General features: G+C 37.7%; 1 protein-coding gene across 1 annotated transcript in view; it reads right to left on the reverse strand.

Annotated features, from left to right (window-relative positions):
• The window catches only part of SHROOM2 (shroom family member 2), a gene marked incomplete at its 5' end in the record, with an annotated part of 66409 nt that overhangs the window by 23294 nt on the left and 20574 nt on the right, over window positions 1-22541 (reverse strand). Inside the window, 3 exon segments of the mRNA XM_072414830.1 lie at window positions 13937-14040; window positions 18567-21114; window positions 22272-22403. Of these exon segments, the coding sequence (XP_072270931.1) occupies window positions 13937-14040; window positions 18567-21114; window positions 22272-22403 (2784 nt within the window).

Below are 22541 nucleotides of genomic sequence, written 5' to 3' on the forward strand. Positions count from 1 at the left end.
AACACAGATGTAATTTGCATTCCATAAAACATCTACAAACTCTGATCTCCATATGTTATTGCTCAGACTGAACTGCTTCCTTTTTAAGATCATGTGCAGGTCACTCATCCTCGTAATAGTCCAAAGCAAGCCAGAAAGCAAACATACGGCATTCGGTGTGATGTCTAGGCTGTCAGATGTTCCTGATGTTAACCTGGCAACAAAATTCCAGCAAAACGTAGAATAATCCATAAAAAGAATAATCCATTTCCTTATGCCTACCGACTGCTGCGGCCTTGGAGAAGAAAGAGTACAGTGATTCTTTAAAACACACTTAGAAATCCCTCCACGTTGTGTTATTTGAGAGCTGCTACTGTTGCCTGCTGGATTGGGCTGGGCAAGTTCGGTTTATGTTTAAACAAGATTTGTTGCAACAAAAGACCCTGAACGGATTACAACATCCACCTACTTGGCACTACTAAATAACCTCAAGCCAAACCCTTGGTGCAGAGGAACCTATGAGGTTTAGTCATGATGTGTAAGAGATACACACACCTTAGCCAGTGTGCTGCCAGCTAGTACAGCAGATTGTGTATAAGGATTTTCAACCAATGCACCCAGGAAGCACTGAAAAGAAAAAGTAAAGTAGCTTTTGGAGTTCCATACCTAGAATACTGGGCAAATGGAGAATACGTCTTGTACAGTTATCTCCTGACTTATGGTTAATGCAAAGGCTGTCAACATTGTTGACAGATGTTTTGCTTGTACACAGTATAGTGTCATCAGCAGTATCTAACACTGCACATTACAAAAGAAATGGCTAGACTATGACACAGGATTCTGTCAGTGAAATCTGTGCAATTCCTGTAATGGGATTTCAAAGAAAAGGGAAGTCAGTCTGAGTTATATAGAGATTTTCCATCCCATCACTCCCTCCACCCTGTAAAAGATAACTGCTATTGCTAACCTGTGCACTGTCTGGTGTATCTAATTGTACAGGTTTTAAAAAACCCAAAGCTAGTTTGTAGTATTTTTGGCATTATGCCAAAACGTATATAGTTCTCATTATTCAGAGCTCTGAAAAGATTTAATTTTAATACTTTTTTTGTATAGGTCAAGAACAATAACTGCATCAGTTATTGTATTTGCTCTGCAAAGATGGCACAATCCTGTTGTCACTGCAGGTTCCTTCTTTGGTGCTGGTGTTGAGCAAATTATCTGTCAGTTTGTATTTAAAAACAGTTTTTACAGAACAGTATTTCTGCACCCACTGACTCCCATAAATTCCTATTTCCTGCACTCTGCAGTTGGCGACACTACCCAATGATTTCTGATAACAGGGAAGCAAACTTTACTGTAGCACTGGTCTAGTACTGTCAAATGACCTAGTGAACCCTTGGGCCGCTAAGACTCTTTCATGGCCAAGGGGACTCTGCCACCTAATTTGTATTGCTTCACTTCAGATAACTGGCACAAGCAGCTACTTCTTCCCCTACAAACAATTAACAAAGGCTGAGCCAAGCATTTATTTTTATCCAGTAATTTGTGAACCAAGATGCCTGATGGTGATCTGATCATTTCTGAACTTACAACTACCTTTAATGTATTTGGACCATACAGTCAGTTTATTAGTTATTTAGAATAATCAGAAACTGCAAATCACTGCAAATCCAGTGTTCTCCCCAGCCCCTTTTAGCTGGGGGCACCACCCGGCACTTTTCAGTAACCACCCGGCTGTTTTTATGTGGCTACTAAAGAGTTGGGTCACATTACAGGGGCTGCCACCCGCCTACAATTTCTTCCCAATCGACTCAAAAAAATTCCTGGGTTGAGCACTGAAATCAGCAGTATCAGATAAAGTCCCAGCATACAATGCTACCAGTCCAACTTTGTGATTTCTTGCACATGTTTGGAAGACTGAAGTCAGCAGGGCATTATACATTATTTTTTACTAAGCTAAGTGAAAAAGCACTTGCATATACCTTTGCTATGTGAACAGCCTATATTCTTTCAGTAAATCAACCCCAATGTGTATACAGTACAGCAATCGTTTCCATTTATAGCAGATATGACAACAGTTCTAATAATATTTCATACAGAATTATACTTTTGACAAGTATTAACACTACCCAACTACCACACTGGACCTGACACAGAGTACTGAATATTTTATTACAAAGTTACATTTAAAGACTTACTTTTTTCCCCCACACTTATATCCGCGGTGAAAATATGTTTAGCTTTTTCTTTAATAAAAATATCTAACATGTCAGTTTCCTGAGTCATGCATATAATGTTACTGTCATGTGAAGGAAAAGTATCCAAAGGACAAATCTATACTTTCTGCTTTGTAGCAGATATCTAAAGCCTTCCCAATACAGGTATTTATCGCTGACATACTAAAAATATGCAACGAAGACTGTAGCAGCAGATTTTATTTCCATCGCACAGCACATTTACATTGAAAATGTGATGACCTAAAATAAAAATAATAGCGTGTTTCCTTGCCATAACGTCTTTTCCTTTTTTGGAAAGTTAGAAGTTCCAGTGTCATATCTCAGGTCACCTTTGCAGCTCTTGCTAATACATGACTTTGATCTGACAATGAATCCATGTGGCTGCAAATAGGCTACATTTACTTGCCATCTCAATTAATAAAAACATTTTTTTTTCATCACCCACTAAATACACTCAAGAGTACTAGTGAACTACCATCCCCTACTATGTATGAGGAAATTGTCGAGAAGACCTGCTGATGTTCAAACTAAGCATCAGAATGGGAAATAAAAGACACTTAACATGGCATGGTTGTTGGTGCGAGTCAGGCTGGCCTGAGTTTTTTTTTTTTTTAGAAACTTTTGATCCCCTGGGATTTTTTTTGGACAAATAGCTGATACAAAGGCAAGTGTAACCCAAACTACTTGTTACAACTGGAGTATGTAGAAGGGTATTCCTGAATGCATGGCACGTCGGACCTTGAACCAGATGGGATACAGCAGAAGGAGACCACAGTGGGTACCACTCCCATGCTCACAAACTCACCAGAATTGGGCAACTTTGCATGGACTGATATTCTAAATTTCTAATGCACTTTTTGGATAGTAGGGTCATAATCTGACATCAACAGTAGAACATTATGGATCCCCCATGTTTTTTATCAATGGTACACGCGGGTGGTAAAGTAATGGTGTGATCTATATTTTCTTTGAACACTTGCACCCCCTACTACAACTGAATTTTATATAAATGCCACAGTCTACCACACTATTGTTGCTGACTATGCCCTTTATGTCTATTCACAGTGTACCCATCTTCCGATGACTACTTCCAGCAGGATATTGTACCATGTCACAAACTAAAAATGACAAGGAGTCCAATGTACTCAGCCTCCACAGCCACCAGATATCCATCCACAGAACATGGAAAAGAAGCACTAGATTGAAATTATTTTTTGTGGTCATCAGATTTTAGGATTTGTTGTACATATATTGCATATTACATTTCAAGGATCATATAAAACTACTTGGGTTCCTAAAGCAGTGGTGCTTATAACTTTAGGTGACCATACGCTCCAAGACAGATTAGATGCCACTGTCAACAAAAACATAAAAACCATAGGTAACTTAAAAATTCATTGATATATCAAATATTAATAAGGAATTCATGTCCTTTGTTTGACTGATGGGTGTGTGTTTGTTAGGATGACTTCTAAACACCCACCAGCAAATTGGAGAACTCTCTATCACTTTCATGCTTTTAAAGCACTAAAATCCATGTATTGCATTTGTTTTAGGTAATGTAAAGTAAAACCCCTGCCGGATTTTTTTTTTTGCTGCATGTGTCCTATTTGGTAGAATTTTCTTCACTTTCTGCCCTGGAGCCACAACAGGAAATTGGTGGCTATTTCTGCAAAACAGAACAGAATTTCCATCTTACAGAGTTGTCTCAACTAAAGGATTTCCCTTTTTTCTGCCTCTGGGGACAACTCTAATAAAATTTCAGATTTTCCCTTACTTTCTATCTCCGTGATAGTGGTCATCAAGAGTAACAGAAGTGTGAATCTACCTAATAAAGACAACTGCAGGAGTGGAACTGAGATGACTTTTATATTATCAAACTCTTGAAAATCATCTGTAAGGCCAAAGAAAGAAGTGTGGGCCATAGGTACCAGACAGCATCATTGCTGCATCATTCACAAATAATTTCCTTTGTAGTGTTGTAAAAGTACTGTATGTCTAGATTTAACCCAAACGATTGCCCAAGTCTAGGTCAGCTTTGATGAAAGTTCATAGGCAACACATTTTCTGGTTTAGTAGATCAGGAAAATTAGCAAATTAGCAGTTCTAATAAAAAAGGAAGCTGTGAACATCTAAGCACCTATGCCAAGAACCAAAAAATATATGTGGGTAAACTAGAGTTCTTCTTTAAATATCATGAGAAAAGAATACACAAAATATGGATGGGTCATGTGAACTTGAAGCTGAATTTGTAATTGCACTTTAATGATCACAGGTCATATTTAACCACCAAAAAATAAAATGTCACATGCTATGCCAACCGGCATGTCATTAACTACATCCAGTCAATAACAGCGATCAGATTTTTTTCTTCTAAGGTTGTCAAACTTTAGAACTTTGCTTGAAAGCAAAATGTCAGCATAGTTTACATATGCTTTGAATTATAGATCTTCTTAACCAGCAAAAAGCACAGCACTGAGTCATGAGGCTTAAGACAACATTTGTGTCCAGGTATTTAATGTATTCACAAATAATGTTCTACAACCAGATGTTTTGACTATGTGCTGTAACCTCAAGACCTGGCTGTATTGTCTCCACTTTCACAAATAAATAATAGTCTGCTTTAGTGGACAGATTAAAAATCTTTTACCAACAGTACATATGATCCATTAAGAGAAAAAAAAAAAAAAAAAAAAAAAAAAAAAGGGCCAACATTGCATATTTAAACCAAAGAAAATATGTAATAAAACCCCAAAATATTTATTTGCGCAATTAGCTTTGACAGAATCTGCTGGGTGGTAAAGCTCTCTTGTACTGATCCACAGAAATATATCTTTTAAAATATTAAAGGATCACAATACAAACAAACACTTTTTTGAGGGTGAGGGAATTTCGAGGGGTAATAAGTAGCTTTCAGTAAAGTGAACTTTTCCTTTTTCAATGCAAACTAACCTATCATTTTCTCCCCCTACACTGTATTCAGACCCTAGATTTGTGGAAAGAAAAAAAAAAAGCATAAGCTCCAAACTTACTTGTATGAGCTCAAAAATGACTGTGATTTTCTTCCCTGGTCCCATATGACAGAGCTGGGATAATAAATTGGGACCTAAAAATCACCAGTTAGGGGGAGTCACATGCTCACCTATCTCTCAAATTTTTAAGCTGCAATAAAAGTTTTATCCGCCAGTATACAAGCAAAGAATACCTCTATGCCACAGCAAAGCATAAAGAGCAAATGCCAAAAGAAGAAAAAATGGCTAATATAACCAGGGATTATTCAACTATTGCATCTCACACTTACATGTATACTGGCTTTTAATATAACCTTATTGGTGACTATTTTTACACAATTTATTTATACATTTTTTTTTTAAGGAGGTGCATACATCAGCCCAAAATAGGACACACGAAGAAGAATAAAAGGATGCAATTTCAAAAAAGTCAGTCCTCTGATGGGGAGAAGAAGTGGAAAGTAAGATGAACTTTTTTATTTGATCTGCATGAATAAAGGGAAGGTTCACCTTAATATACAGCAATTTAACTGTTGGTGTATAGTTCTATTGAGTCCAATGTTCAGAGAGGAGTAGTGTGTACAGCCTCTTGGTCCTCAAGAGAAAGTTATAATGCCAGTAGCAGATTTATTAAGCCCACCCAACAGAGCTGGTATGTTGCATTTGCAATAAAGTTAAAAGCTTTTTATTGTTAATTCTTTTTAATGCAGGGAAAGGACCTCCTTCACTTGGGCTATGGACCAGGGTCGACCATCAAGTGTTACCTGTAATGGCAACTTACTTGCTTTATCTACAATAAGCCTCAAGTTAGCAATTTACGGCTCAACAAAGCATCATTTAATGATAGCAATTCCCAGAAGGTGGGCTTGTTCCTGCTTTAATTTTTTTACCCTATTTTTATTTTACCTGTATCTCTTCAGTTTTTTATGAGCCCATCCCACAGCACAAGGCAGAGGCTACAAACCCAGGTGATCAACACATGGACCTGAGGCCTCCACACATCACATGTGTCACCCTAACAGGATGTCACACTTTACTTGGACCCATGTAATCAAAAACAAATATGTGTTTGTGAGGAGTTTTTCCTGCCATTGGAGAGAAGAAAGTTTCTCTTATTGCCCAGCATCTTTAACCTTTTCCAAACACTTATAACGCTCCTGTGTATGTAAAATACTGTCAACAATGCTGATGGATTCTTCACGGCAAACCTGCTTATGATTGTCAATATTTCCAATAGATTTGACCTCTGACCACCAATATTGTAACCCAGCGGGAGAAGCTCTCCTTGCCATCAGTGGTCAGAGAGCAGGGTTTGGGCATCAATCCATTGAGGAGGAAAATGGGGAGGGCCAATAGATGAATGATGGTAACCTTGTAAACAATCAATATCTAGGAAATCTCAATCATCATGTATGGCCAGTGATACGTATTATATTTTTGCCTAATAGGATATCCAGACATACTAGAGACTGACTGTCATGCTTATCACAAGCTTTTTTAAAGCTCATCTTCTGCAAAAACTTGATTTGCAAAAACTATTGATTTGTGTTTTAGAATAAACAAAATCAGAAATACACATTTAAGGGCATGGAGAGGAATTAAAAATTTTGGATGTTTTTTACATGCCTTCCAAAAAGCAAAAAACAGAGGGAAATAGTCTACCCATTGGGGAGAAATTACTATTCCAACCTGATAAAAAAAAAATGCAACCCTCACCTATTAAAACTAATCACATATTGCAAATATGAGGCTTGGCACAATCTAGGATCACCTAGACATATTTAGACCCCTCCTTTTGGTACCTTTCCCTTTTCATTGAAAACCAAAAAGGAGCAGAAGTTAGGATAATCCTAAAACACTTAGTGAAGTGCAAATATAAAAAGCAGTTTCAATAATGCCCCCATTAGTCACTAGAAAATGAAGGGGAGCCTTTAGTTAGTCTTTAAGTCCCAACGGACCTTAAACAAAAAACGTTAGGAATAAGTTCAAACTCGATATAAATACGTTTTTGGGTCACAAAAGAAATATCAACGTCACTGGACCAACATGCCCAAGAGATAACTGGCATGTTCAGCAATGGTGGGCTATTTACTTTACTCAGCAGAGGCTTCCTTCAATGTAGACATTTCCTTTCTATATTGATAACATCAATTAGAAAATTCTTTAAATTTTTCTAAAATGTGTGTGTATAAAAAAATGCTACAAAGAAATACAACTCCTCTAAATAAAACAAGACAAGTTGAAAATCTTAGTCTATACTTTGGTATGCTAAAAGAAAACATTCTGTGTATGAACGGAAAATAAATGTATTCCAAAACATGGGCAATGTTGTCAAACCACACATCCCCTTTCATTATAGCCGAGAGTACAGTGCAGAGTAAGCTGGATATGACTTATTCTTACATGCAGTAATTAGAACAAAGGAATGCTATCATCATAAGATTTATTGAAAAGTGCATTGGTAGGTCAGCTATAAAACAAGAACAATCATGCACTATTTACATACTGTGTCAAAAAAACAGCCGCAATTAGTGAAGTTTATCTTTTTGGGGGTTGTGGGTGGTATTTTCAGGGATAGTTTTGGCCACACTATGCCCATAGCATAATTCAGAACAAAAAAGGGTATCAGCTAGGGAAAAAAATCCCAGCAAGCCATGCTAACCTTAGGATCCTAAGAATTTTCATGGAAATCTTAACCCTAACTGTGCAAAAATAAAAAGTTATGGGGATGGCTTTCTCAAGCTGACAGTCAACGGTTTGCAGGCATACTTAGCGGGATGTGTGTGTGATATTAGTCCTATTGTATTGTATAATTAGACATTTCATGCCATCCATCAGTTGAAGATCCAATGGACAATCTTTGTACATGGACAATCAAACAGCAGAATATAATGCTTAGTAAAGGTATAATAGCATCTATGAGTGATTACCAACAAACATTGTTCTGTAAATTCTGTACTTCCAGCAAGCATACCAAATACCAACGGCAGGATTATAGTTATATGGTCATTTTTACCATGACACTCTTACAACACATCATATTTAAAAATTATTAATAACATTAAACAAAGCCAGAAGTTTATGTGCTGTAAGAAAAATGTCAAAGGTAAGGAACTAAGTCTGGCAAGGACCAAAATTATGATAGGTAAACAAATGAGTTTTCATTTCCAAAAAGGCAGGTCTTGTGAGGTGTTTACAGTATGCAGTGTATACAATCTACCAAAAGTGGTCCAATGAAGGCAAAACGGTGATGGCTGCCCCAGGATCATTGATGCTCATAGGAGGATCAAAAGCTAGCCGTCTGGTTTATTCCCACAGAAGAGCTAATATTGCACAATTTCCTGTAATACTTAGTACTGGCCAAAAGCCACGCTTGGAGTTGCATAGCCACAGATTTATCATCGCCCATGATGACCCCTACCCACTACCAAACTTGCCTACAATTGGAACACCAGTGTTAGAACTATTCAACAAAGAAATGAAAAAGATGGCCTGGTCTGATCATGCTTCCTATTAGATTATGTGGATGGCTGGGTGTGCAAAATGGGAAAGAGAATACAGAAGCAAATAAAATGTACAGCGCTGCACATTAAATAGGGGTTGCAAATGGCAGACAGATACAGACAGTGACACAGAAGTAGGAGAGGACCCTGCCCAGAAGAGATTACAATTTAAGAGGATGGCGAGGTATCACACAATACGAGGTACATCAACATCTCATGATTTATTATAATGCCAACAAGTAAACCCTTCTTAAAAAAATAGATTATAATAAAATTTGCATTCTGGAAGTCAGTCTTCAGGTTTAATACCCACGTTAAAGGACATACTTACGAACTGTTGCCCCATCTGGCGCTTTTACATGGGGTGTCTCATCAATCTATTACAACTGGGGTATTCAAGTTTCACCATCTCTGCTTGCTGGCAGCTAAAAAGAGCATTTTGAAACGCTGGCTGGAACCACATCCCCCCATGGTTAACAAGCTCCTTAATGATCTAGAAACGTTAATGCTAATAGATAAAACTGAAGCCACTCAACCCCTAGATACGCATCCGCAAAAATGTTTTTTGGCATGTGGATGTCGTACTTGCAGTACACGCTATCCCGGAACCAACTGCATGACATAATTGAAACGTTCCGCCACACAGTCTGGTATGACGAGTAGAGTTGGTGTTCGAATTCGGGTTGTCCTTATATTCAACCCAAATATGGCTGTTCGAATTCGGATAGAACCGACCCGAAAAACACGAGATTCGACTTTGCAAATTCGTGTGTAAAAAAAAAAAAAAAAAAGAAAAAAAAAAAAGAGGCTTTAATGATAAAGTAATTTATTGTGTATGAATGTGTGTGATTTGTGTAACTAACTTTTATTTTTTACAGGTTATCCCACAATGACGGGATGATTCCCACAGCTGCACAGCACAATCCTCCTGTCAGGTTGGGATCCCCGGGCACTAGAGGTTAAATGAGGACAAGTCTCCCCATTCATTCACCTCTAGTGCTCGCATGAGCTGTCATCAGAGTTTACCTTTCCTCAGCCAATCACAGAGCACTAGAGGTGATGAATGGAGAGACTTGTCCTCTAGTGCCCGGGGATTCCACACTGACAGGAGGATTCCCATGGCTTTGCTCAGAATGAATGCAGCCGTAAATAATAGGAATCCTGTCCGTGTCACAGGCCGTGGAATCACATACAGTTCTGCTAAAAAACCGTAGTATGTGTTCTTGGATAGAGAATCTCTATCCAAGAACAGATACTACAGTTACGCTAGGGCTGCAAGAGCAATCAGGGGAGCGGAACTGTCAGCTCCTCTCCCGATTGCTCTTGCAGTTCTACACAGTCAAGAAAATAGGCCGAATTTTTCCCCTATAGACTTTAATGGTGTTTGAATTTGGCGTTCAATCACCTGAAAAATATCAGGCTATTCGAATAGCCGCTGAATCGAACACTGAGCTATTCGATCAACACTACTGACGGGTCCCAAGTGGCACCAATCTAGTAGGGGCTTACAATCAGTTGCTTTAGTAATACTAAAACTTAGGTGACATATGCCAGGTGTTCATCCAGGTGTAGGTGGAGAGGTGCTGACAGTTTTGAAGTATTCTAAGAGGAGAGTATATATTGTCTATTAAACTGGGTAGGTTTACATTTGTTTTGGGGATTTTTTTCCCTTTGTTTTGGTTTGTTACACACAGTTCAAGGAAAAAATGTTTTTCTATATAAGGTTTATTGATCTGCATCTTTTATCTTGCATTATAATAAAAATATATAAAAAAATTTTTTTGGGAGGCTCCTAATGCGGACCTTTTTAAAATGCTAGTTCTCTGGCTGTTTATACCGACCCTCTGGAATCATTACTATGTGATCGAATGAAAAAAAGTCCTATTCTGCACACTTTTCTGGGTTAGTGACTCAGAGTATTGAAGTAAGAGGCTTTGTATGACAGCCAGATAATTAGCATGTGCAGAAAAAAGTAATAGCAGCCTCCAGGTTTCTATTGTGGATCTCCTTAATGACAAAAAACAAACTAGGACTATGAAGCAAAATACTAAGTGCCCACTCTAATAAATTACAGTACCCAATCTACACTCCCCTAAGGTCAGACTAGTCCAAGATAGATTCTGATGAGTTTCCATGGGTGTAGCACTTTATACCATGTACCTTGCAGTATGTTACTGATTAAGCTCATTGGTTAGTAAGAAGACATACCTTTCACACCACAAAATAACAATACAATTTATTACAGTAATTTTCATACTTAATAACTGTGGCTTTGCCAGTTTGTGGAAGGAATGTGTTCCGTTTTTTTTTCATCTGCTAAGAAATATGTTGTTTATTGTTATTACCGTGTCTTCTTTTTGACTCTAAAGCTGAACATCAGGTTGTTATGAAGACACTCACTAATGCAGTTTTGTATTCAATAAAGCTGAACTCCAGGCAGGTAAAATACAATAATTCATGCTGATATGTGTTCATTATGACAATCTCATCAGTTTTCTGCTTCTTTTACAGTGTAGATTATACTAATTTTGACCAGACTGTTATGACCAATGTCGCATTCTTGCTTTGTTAACTGCACAGCCTGGTAATGGGTAGCTACACAGCTCAGAGTCAATCTGTATATAACATATTACTTTAGGCCATTACGGTATACTTGAATGGGAAGATATTCGGTCCACTCACACTGATAATGGCAGAATTTGCTTTGTATTAGACAGCCTATTTATTTTCAAAGGGTTGCCAATGAACAATAAAGCAGATAGTGAACCACAACACCACAAATGGTCCACATGGGTGTTGGGGGTGCTGTCTGTATGCGTTGGGGTTCCAATCAAAATGAACAGCACTGTAATGCATTGTATACTTTGTCAAGCATAGTGGCAATGTTTTTTTTATACCACAGACTGAGCTCCACTCTATTCCTAAGAAATCATCCCCCAATGTCCATCATGAACAAAATGCTTCTGGGGAAATCAATCCCTTTGCACCTCAAAAACTTATTGTTTTTCTCTACAGAGCTTATTTTATTAATGTATACCAACAAAACCAGCATAATATAAAAATAGTTACATACCTCCATGTTACACGTGCACCAGAATGCCATCTGATTTCCTAATCTTTTATTACCTGACAACTCCCATGCACAAATATCACCTCTCTCGAAGACACAAGAACAGGACCCTATCATTATATTAGGGGCTGTGGGAAGCCTATGTGCAGCCTATGTATTTGGGATGTTGTAATTTACAAAAACAGCCAGGAGACCCAGTACACTATGGAGAGCCAGCATGTAATGTAATGTGAGAAAAAGACCTGGCAGCCTATGGCATTTCCTTTTGAATGCAAGTGTTGGGCCCCGTACAGACATCAGATAACAGTCACTGGAAACTTTCTTTTACCAACACTTCCAGTGACAAATGAACAAATGAATGCTGTACATACAGCACTGCTCTGTTCTATGGTGATGGAATAGGGAGAAACAAGCGGCACCCAGCTGTGCTTTCCTTGTTCAATAACCTGCCAAGGTGGATTGATGAACAACACCAGGAGCCCTCTGCACACATGCTAGATTTTTGCTCAAAACAAGCACAACCGGTAACATGTACACAGCTTTAGTTTATGTGAATTTTATCACTACAGGTTTATATAATTAAATACTGATGGTAATGATTTGTAACGCTGAACTCATAAATTCAGTTCCTTTTATACAAATATTTTTAAAGAATACATTTACATACATTTTTATTTATTAGTGTTTTGCATTTGCCAGGAGTTGATGTTCTAAACCAGATTACAAAAGAGTAAAAACAAATGAATGAATGCTGTGCAGAATTATCAATTCCCATATTAAATCCAAGCAGCACTTTTTGCAAGCTGTCTTTCAAACAGTTAATAATCTAGTATATTCATCTGTCATCTCGGAAAACCTAATAAAATATATAATGAAATGAAAGCTGCTGTACTAGTACACTAAGTACATTGTTTCAGAACACTGCATTCCACAAATTGTTCCTTAAATTAAAATCACACCATTTACTTTTAGGGGAGCAGAAGAAAATTCTTTGCCATAACTGGCTGTTACTGTGGGTGGAATACACATATCAATGCCCTGGTTATGCAGCAATCAACAATTCTCTGCAGGCTTGTGTCAGGCTGAGTTTAGCTCTCCCTATAGACCAAGAACCCAGCAGAGAGCAGGGAGATCACGTCTTCACACACAGGAGAAGGGTTCTGTTATAAACAAGGGCTCATTGTAAAAGACATACAGCATGTTTTATTGAAAAGGCTTCTTTTCTTGGTGTTTTAGTATGTTCCCCTATGCAATGCACGATATAGCTTGATCAAAACAAATTACATTGGCCCCTTGAGCTATCCGTGAATTCCATGTATTGGTTATATTTAAAAAAGAATGCATAGCTGCATCAACTTTGGGTTTTTGTTATACCTGCCTGGAGTTTAGCATTACCATATAATTGACACTGGTCTGATAAGATAACATGAGCCATATCCGGGTGCAGCCACACACATTCTTATTTGGACCTAGCATGTAGTATAAATGCTGCTAAATAGATGTGTGTTCCAATTCATTTTTAAGATGCATTTCCATGCACATTTTCAAAGAGATTATACCCAGTGTTTCCTTGATACCAGGGGCTGGGAAATACATAAAGAGCACATTACATTTGAATTTGCATATGCACTATTTGCCTCCCTTTAACGCAAAAAAAGAACAGATAAAACCTATTTTAAAAAACATGCTGCATTGCAGAGCATTATTGTAGACAGCTTCTGTTTTCACTATTTGTTTTTATAACACAAACATTTTGGCTCCTTAAAAATGTCACCACAATCAGGAATATTGGGTGCCCGTTTCTATGTAACTGAAACTAAAGCAGGGTAAAGAGAATCAAACATTGTTACAAATACAGCCTAAGAAACAATACCATTTGTAAGCCTTAATGCTTTTTAATACTTTAAATAAATACCCAGCAGTCACATTTTACTAAAACTGCAAACATAAATTGCAATAAAAAAGAAACAATACATTTTCTAGCACTCATATAAAAAAAAGGTATACATGTATTGGTTTAGGGCTCTCTCAGCATACAGAATATGAGAATATAAAACCTAAATGATAAATGTGATCAATGCATTTCTTTAGAACAGTCATGTCTGTGTAGTAATTAGAAGAGGAGCGGCACCTTACCTTACAGAAGAACTCCCTCTGCTACTGCTGCAGTGTGTCAAGCGAACGCTCTCAGCGGTTTCCCTCTCGCTGGTTGCTTGCTTCTTTGAATCCACAATTGCTCCCTGCAGAAAGAATTTCAAAGCCTGCAGTCAGACATCCAGTCATCAAGTTTCAGGATGGAGAAAATGTGTTATTATGGAACCCTGTATTTGTGGGTTTGGTCTGCCTGACAGAACATGAAGCCAATAGTAGGCTCTCTTATCACCCTGCTTTGGCTGAAAGTGCAGCACTGTACCACATGACTCGCTGTGAACTGCCAGATTTGCTGTGACTTTGCTATTATTCTTCATGCTCTTATCTTCAAGGAGAATGTAAACAGCACACACTTCAGGGCCAAGAAAACTTCAAACACTTGCAGCCACTTGTTTCGAAACGTACGCAATACTAGTAAATTAACAGTAAAAATAAGACATTGCCCTTTGGAAATAACTGCTTACTGTATGTGCTGGATGGTGGCTCTAATTCTGTTGAATCCTCTTAGATATCCCTATGTAAAGTGACTAGAACATAATTTCTAGTTAAATCATACCTAAACTCAAAAATTTCACTTTACATAAATGGGTAGACAACCCTTTTATATGAGGTAAAAATTCTGTTTTTTTTTTTAAGCAAAACCCTTTTTGAAAAAGGGGGGGGGGGGGGTGCAGCACACTGCCGCCTATTTCTTCAAAGAATGGGAGCGCAAAGCCTCCTGGGATACCTACATCACACATCCCAAGAGGCTCTCCTTCTGCGTAAGGTTGAGCATCGTGAATAGAGAAAAAAAATTGCTGATCTCACTTATGCGCAGTAAGATCAGGAAGTTGCTTTCCAAATTATGTCACCCCGATCTTACTCCCCAGAAAAAGAGACGAACATGGTGGCGCCGGGCACCAGGACGACGCAGGACCCGGTGGAAGACACTGCACTTGATTGAAAGTAAGTGTATTTTTTTTTCAGTTCAGTTCCTCTTTACAAACTGATACAAATAGTATCAGTTTGGGGGAAGATTTGCAACTACTACCAGGTGTACTGCTATTTGGCCATGTCCTGTTCACAATGTTTTACCGCAGTGGTCTCCAACCTTTTGGACATAATGGAGCACTAAATTTACGGACTCTGGACCACGCATGTGCAGGGAGCCAAGTGTCACTCAAAGGGGAAAAAACATTCCCTAGAGTGACGTCATGATGCCAGAACTCAGTGACTGCCCTGGGCCTGCGATGCATATGGGGGACATGGTCAGCAGGTCTGACCACAGGTTGGGGACCGCTGCTGTAGCCCTTCACTGAGTGAGTCTCCGTGCTCTCGTGGCCCAGCTGTCAGATGGCCACTAGTGGGCTGTGGACCAGGAGTTGGGGACCTCTGTTTTACCGCACAGGAGTAAGGTGTAACTCTTTATCAAAGACATATAGAAAAAGATGATTCAAACAGTAAGAATGTGGTACAAGGAGCACAACATCTGACCCTCAAACCTCTAGGTGGACCTTTACAAACACTTTTTATGGTTTCCTACTGCAAGGTACATTAGGACTATATTAAGCCATAAGAATATCTTCATATACTGTGGCTGTTATTCACACCACTTATGATTTAGATGATCTTGGAATTCTATCTTTTTCGGTGTCCCTCAAATCTGTCCATAATGTGTCTAATAAACATGTCCATACACATAATATCTTGATTGCCATATTCATAACACCATCGTAATAGAGAATTATGTAAAATGTTCTTTCATATTCAGTTTAGGATAGCAGCCTCATGTGATCTAGATGTGTGCTCTTTATTTACCATATGTTCCAACATGGGCTGAATATTTCCATTACATAGGGGGCTGAAGAATCATGTCAATGATTCAGGTCTAGAAAATTCAGGTCTCTGAGTTTCAATATTGCATTTAGATTCAAAATTTAAGTCTCCTGCTGACACATCCAATGACTCCAGCCCCCGAGGTATAATGTATATAGCTTTAATAAAAATAAGTATATTTCATCCAGTGCAGAATGATGTTCTTGTTTAAAAGAACAAATCACTTTCTGTATAGAATGCAAGCAGGACGCTCATAGGCGTTATGCCTTGTTTCAAGGTCCCCGTCACATCACCTTGGGATCCTCTTTGTAAAGGAGTGGATATAGGAAATGTACAGTTTAGAAAACATATCTGCAAACCAAAACAGGATACGCTGCAATGGAACAACATGTGTTGGGTATGCACTTCATATTAAATGAATGTATTTGTATGTGTCATATGTGTTCTGTAACTCAACACGTCAGAGGCAATCAGCACATGTTAGCATATGCACTTAATTAGATTTTGCATTGACAATCTTTTTGAGAAACAGTTGGTCATACACTCCTAAAAACACTAAATGATTTCAGACACATTTTCATAATCAGTTCAATACCAGGAAGACTGGAAAGAAAAACATCAATCTATCATTCTCAATGTTTACTTTCAAGGATCTGTTTTTGTGGCTAGGGGTGTGTACAACAAGGGTGTGTAGAAGTGGGTAAGGAGTTGGCTTCAGTTGTGGGCTTAGTTCTGATTTCAGAAACCTTTTTATATATAGGGCAATAATTGTCCACTTAAAAAAAAAATCCTTCTAATATGATCAATACATGCGTTGCTGCTTCCAAAATTATTATTTCAAAAGGTTTGCAGTCAAAAGATGTAATACACATCTTAAATACAAATGTTTGCAGTTTTAACACCAATGGATATGTTATGTTGGTTAGCCAGTCTTCTGATCACCGTCCCACAAAAAACGCCCCACTATTTCTATGTTCAACCTCCTATCTCATCCTTCCCCTAATATAAACTTAGGCAATTGTGGAAAGTTGTTGCCAGTGAGCAAAATAGAGGGAGAGCTAAAATAAAGCTGTGTTAATTTCTGGATATGCAGAGGACATTGGTTTGTAAAACATATTTTGACTATATATTTTGTGGTTTTCATTTGCAGCTTTGACCATGTTTGACCACTACAAGTGGAAATCTATTACAAACCTATGTTATAATAATTTAACCAAAAGAATCTTAAAGCCAAAAGAAAACAGCTGTACTCTGAAGAGATAAATAATTTTGTACATTTTCACGTAAAGCCATTTATTACTTTAGATGCAGATTTAGTAGTAAAACGTTAACACCCGTTGGGTTATAGCTTTAAGGGAACTACCCTTTTTTGTTCTGATAATAAAAAGTGGGGGTAAACCACTGGGGAAAAAAAAATAAATTAGGAGTAATTAAATAAAGGTTCTCTTAAGGTTTCTCAATTTTTGTGAATCTTCATGTCTCTAGGACAGAATACAAAATCAAAATGAAGAGACTTGATGGCTGCTGCAGAGATTTTTTTTTTAAATTTTAGGTGAAAATGCCACTATGATGGTCCAAAGTAATGCAAAGACAAACCATACAATGGTTTGGTTTATACTCATCTAAAGTCCCTTGTCTTTTAAACTATACAGCACAGCCGACCCTTGGCTGCTGCAAGCAACCAACACTTCTAGGTATGCTGAACACTTGCTACCCCAGTAAACACTATGGTTCCTCCGAACACCGTATACATTCTGTAGTGAAGTAGGAAGCAGCTACATTCACATGTAGCCAATAAAATATAAATTGTTGGTGAATAACATTTGGTGCTTAAGCAAACATTTTTATCCAATCATCTTTTCAGCTCAGACTAGAGGCAGAAGACGGATTGGGTCATATATGAAGATGAGTGTTGTCTCTGAAGTAGAAGGCTCGCTCTGTTTTCCCATACTGGTCATAATGGATATCAAGCAGGTAATAGGAGGACTTACATAACCCAGAAAATACCCAATATACATTTTTTAAGAATATTGAAAAGATGGAAGTAATATGTCATGAGAACAAGCACAATCCATCAATCATTTTATGTGCAAAAACACTTTGGAAATGATTATTCACAAATAAATTATTTTAACTGGTATAACACTACGTTTGTAATTTTAGAAGTGGAAACTGAGAAGGAAAGCTAATGCTGGTTTTAAACTAAATGTACATGATGCTCCTGTTTGTTTTTCAAAATAAATAGCCAAAAGTATGTGGACAGACCTTAAAATTGGTTTAGATGTTTCTAGAAAAAAGAAACTGTACGATGATATAGAATTCAAAGGCATTTTTAACAACTGTGCACTTACAAACTCATGATAATGACCCTGTGAACAAAGCTAGAAGGTGAGTTTGATAGGTTAAAAAAAATGATCTGGCCTAATCATTTTGTTATGGGGAACTTGCATGGTTCTTAACCTCCACTCATTTGAACATTTTTGTAACATATTTTAACACCAATTACAAGCTAGATTTTCTCATTCAACAATTAGACCTGACCACACTTGCTCTTTTGGTTAAATAGTCAGAAATTCACATATTCATGTACATTCTTTGTAATGGGAAATGCATCAAACCTAAAAAGTTTTTGGCCATACAGTGTATCAATAACCATTTCATATCTAAAAAAGTAACCCACTTGGGATGAAGTGATTTACGGTTGATCAAATATTTTGAATCACAATTAAAACTATAATAACAAATAATTCCATTATTACACAATATGTAAGTAAAAGAAATTTCAATGTATAAAGCCTACCTGTGCATAGAAATCTGTTGTAGGAGAGGATCTTGACCTTTCGTGGATATATCGAGATCTTTCATTTTGGTCAAGACCAGCATCGAGGATATTGTCAGCAGAATGACATCGGCCAGAATTTTTCCTTTCCAAGGGCTTCTTCTGTTCTTTCCATGATGCTTGGTATTCTGCAAAGGTCTCCAACCTCTGAGGTTGTTGTATTGTATCGGAGCGTCTATAACCAGCACCGTGATCATTAGGGTTTGTATCTCTATCAATTATATTTTCAGTTCCTAGAGAAGCAGCACGGGATCTCTTCTCAAGCCAAGATTCTCTTGGTTCATTGTCATAATTCTTAACATTGTAAGCTTCATGTTTTTCCTCTGTGAAAGTAAGAGTTGGTTTTAGAGCAGGTCTGGACTGTGCAGTCTTGCTAGTCTCTTCGAAAAATTTCCATCTGTCGGCAAAAGACCCAACAGCTTCTCGAGATACATTAGAATCACATTTTTTGCTATCCTCATAAATTCCAACTTCATTCATCTTTTCAGGCTCTGAATAAGACATAAGCTTTTGCTGTGCTGTAAACCTTTTCCTGGCACCGATACGCAATACATGAGAGCTGCTCGCAGGTGCATTTTGCTTAGACTGAGCATGCTCACCAGGGTGGGAAGTGACATCAGCTTGAAAAGTGGGTTTCGTAACACCATATCCTTGAATTTTTTGCTCTGCAGGGAGTGAATCCACAATCAGGGGTTCTAGATCTCGACGTTTGAAGGAAGTAGCTCTCAGAACTCTTGCCTGAGCCTCCTTTAAATGATTCTTGTATGTGTTTGAAAAGGTGCCATCAGAAGAGGGGGTGATACTTTCCAATGCATCTTGATTCCAGTTTTCTAAACTCTCTCCCTCATTAGATTCTGTTAAAGTTGCTGTACTTTTACTTTTTTGAAGGCGAGCTCTTCTTTGTTGTATTTCATTTCGCAGAGTCGTTGCAAAACGATCACTCCGTCTGGATTGTTTCGATGAATCGGTATTTGTGTATTTTTCATTGGTGTCTGGAGAGCTAACTGATCGATTTCTTCCTTCCTGAGTTAAAGAATGCAGCATTGGTGTAATCTGAGGTGTAATCTTGCTATCCTCTTGGTCATTCAAGCAATATTCTTGATGATGTGACCTGTATCTATTGGGTGACACTTGCTTGTTTGAAAGGTCATGCTGTGAGAGATTATGATTGCTATAGTGTCCTTCACTGTAGTCACTATTAGTTCTAGGTTTCATCCCTTCATTATTACTTGGGTAGATATCATTTTTCTCTTACACTTTTGAACTATACATATCACAGTTTTCTGTTGAAGAATGATTGTTTAGCTGAGGTAGAGAATAACCAGTTTTTGGGGCCCCGCCATCTTGCTGCATGGACCATGAATCAGAGGAGGCTTCAGATTTGCTATACTCCTCTTTATGCTGATGATGTGAGATGGTTACCTGTGGTGGCTGTTTTGAACTTGCACTGATAATTCGGCTTGGTGCATTACTGTCCCCTCTCACCCTTCCTCCGCTGTTGCTCTCAGAATAACTGGGAGCCCTAGCATGATGTGCATTGTAAACATGTGGTTGGTCTGCAGCCACATCATAATTTCCAGAAGAAAATGCCACTTGTGGTTGTGCTTTAACAGATTGTGACACTCTTGTATTATGAAAGAAAGTGCTTTCATCACTGTATTGACGCTGGTGATGGTAATTATAAGTGGGGTGAGCAAATCTAACATCACTTGTTGACTGAGAAGACTGTAACCTACTGGAATGTGGTGCATTGTTTTGGTATATTTCTTTATAAGATGTTATTTGATCCAAATGGATTTCAGACTGAAAAGAAGAATTATTTCGCCTATCAGGTGCTCTGAAATGTCTCTGTTGATAATCTGAAGTCTCTGAATTCCAGTCAGGTCTTGAAGGAGACCTATTTGCAACATTAAAGTGCTGTGTGCTCGTTAACTCGGAATGTGTAGGTGCAGGTTTCTCATGGCTTTTTGTAACAGCATAGCTGTCACTGCGAAGTGGAGGAGGTGGAGGAGGAGGTGAAGAAGCAGTTTTTTTCTTATCAGGAACATGCCAAACTGGCCCAAAGTTTGAGCGGCTAGAATGTCTTGACTCAACATTGTCATCTGTTCGTTGTTGTCTGTTACTTTCATAGGACATGGAAGGAGACTGGTATCCTTGCCTATCATCTGCTCTTCTAGGATCCTGTAAAACCTGTCCAGCTTTGCTATGTGATGATTTGGTATTGTCCCATTCATTAATTTGATATAAAATATTTTCATTTGAAGCAGAACTATTTTTAGATAAATTCTGTTCAGGAGTGATGAAACTTGTAGAAAAAGAACCATACGCTGAATCCCTTTTATTCTGGTTACCCAAGTAGTCTATGCTGTTATTAGATTTGGAAGATGACAGTCTTCCAGATTGGTATGTTTGGTCAATACTGTCCATACTTCCCATTGAGCTGAAATGGCCAGAACTCCTCTGCAAGTGGGCTTGGTCCCAAGAGCTTGATAAGTCATGAGATGAAGAACTATAAAATATTAACATACAAAGTTTTAGAAGGATTTTAAAAAAAATAGAATGATCAAATAGATTTTTAAAACAACATCAAGTATTTAGTGCTATACCCAAAGTAATGAAAAGATCATTGAAGTTGCACATGTTGGTAAAGTAAGTTGACCTCTAAACAAGTGTTCCAGAATCTTTTATGTTTTCGCCCCTAATAAATAACTAAGTTTTGGTCAACTCTAACCCACTGTGGTATGTTTAATTAGGAAAAGCCCCACTAAAGAAAAAAACGTGGCCTCCAGTGGATCAGGAGTTGGCCGCAAATAAACAAGAGTCCTATTTCCAATGCAAAAGAAAATTTTCTTAATTTTTTTAGTAGGGAAGGGCTGAATCCTCATTTCTTTTGACAGCAATTTGTCCTTATTTGCTGCTGTGTCATAAGGACAGAAAGTGAATGAGACTCACTCAGGAGGCATACATTGAAAAATAACCAGATAGGGGTTTCCCCCCTCAACACTCTATAATAAAAAAATCTAACAAAATTGTTTTTAAGTTACTCCAACAAAACATAAAAAGTAAATATAGCATAACTAAAACATACTAAATATTTAAGTATTTAATAGGTGTGTTATCCAGTATTATGAAAGCTGTACATTAATAAATGTACTGATCAAACTTTTGTATTATAAGCATAAAATATATTTAAATTAATAATAAAAAATAAAACTTTCATTACCTTTAAATTAAGAAACAATTGAACTGTCCATATTTTTAAAAACAACATCAAACTATAGGCTACGTACACAGGTTCAATATTTGTCGTTGTGAAGGATCTTTCACAATCCTTTCCAACGACAAAAGACTGAACGAGCTCTGTACATATAGAACAGTTCTGCTCTATAAAGAGAGGGGAGAGGTGAAAACGACAAACCCCGCTGCTCTCTCTCCCCTTCACTTGTATTAGGTTTGTTCATCGTTTGTGGATCAACCAGTATGGATTCATGAACAATGTTGGATGAGCGCTGTACACACCTCAGATTCTTGCCCGATATCACCCGAGGCAATTATTGGACGAGTCAAAAGTCAAAAATAATTCCCATAACAAAACAAGTGCATGCTAACAACAAACAAATCAGCTGAATGTAAAATAATATAACTATTGAGACCAATAGATGTTACCTGGAATGATATCGGGAGTTCCATGAAGGGTTAAAACTAGAATTCGACAGTTGTGTAGTCAAAGTCTCCATTGGGCTTTCAATAAATTTGGTTGAATGCCAGGAATGTGGCCTATAAGCAATATCGTTTTTCCTATGAAAAAAAAAGAAAATTCAAAGAAAAAAATTAAAGCAGACATATCTTTGAATAAGTTCCTGAAACATTACAAAATATAGCAATATTAAATTTAAATAGCTGTCCAATGAACGCCAAGCAAAGGACTCTGCCTGG

This window comes from Pyxicephalus adspersus, chromosome 1 (assembly GCF_032062135.1).
Source record: "Pyxicephalus adspersus chromosome 1, UCB_Pads_2.0, whole genome shotgun sequence".
Classification (NCBI taxonomy): Eukaryota; Metazoa; Chordata; class Amphibia; order Anura; family Pyxicephalidae; genus Pyxicephalus; species Pyxicephalus adspersus.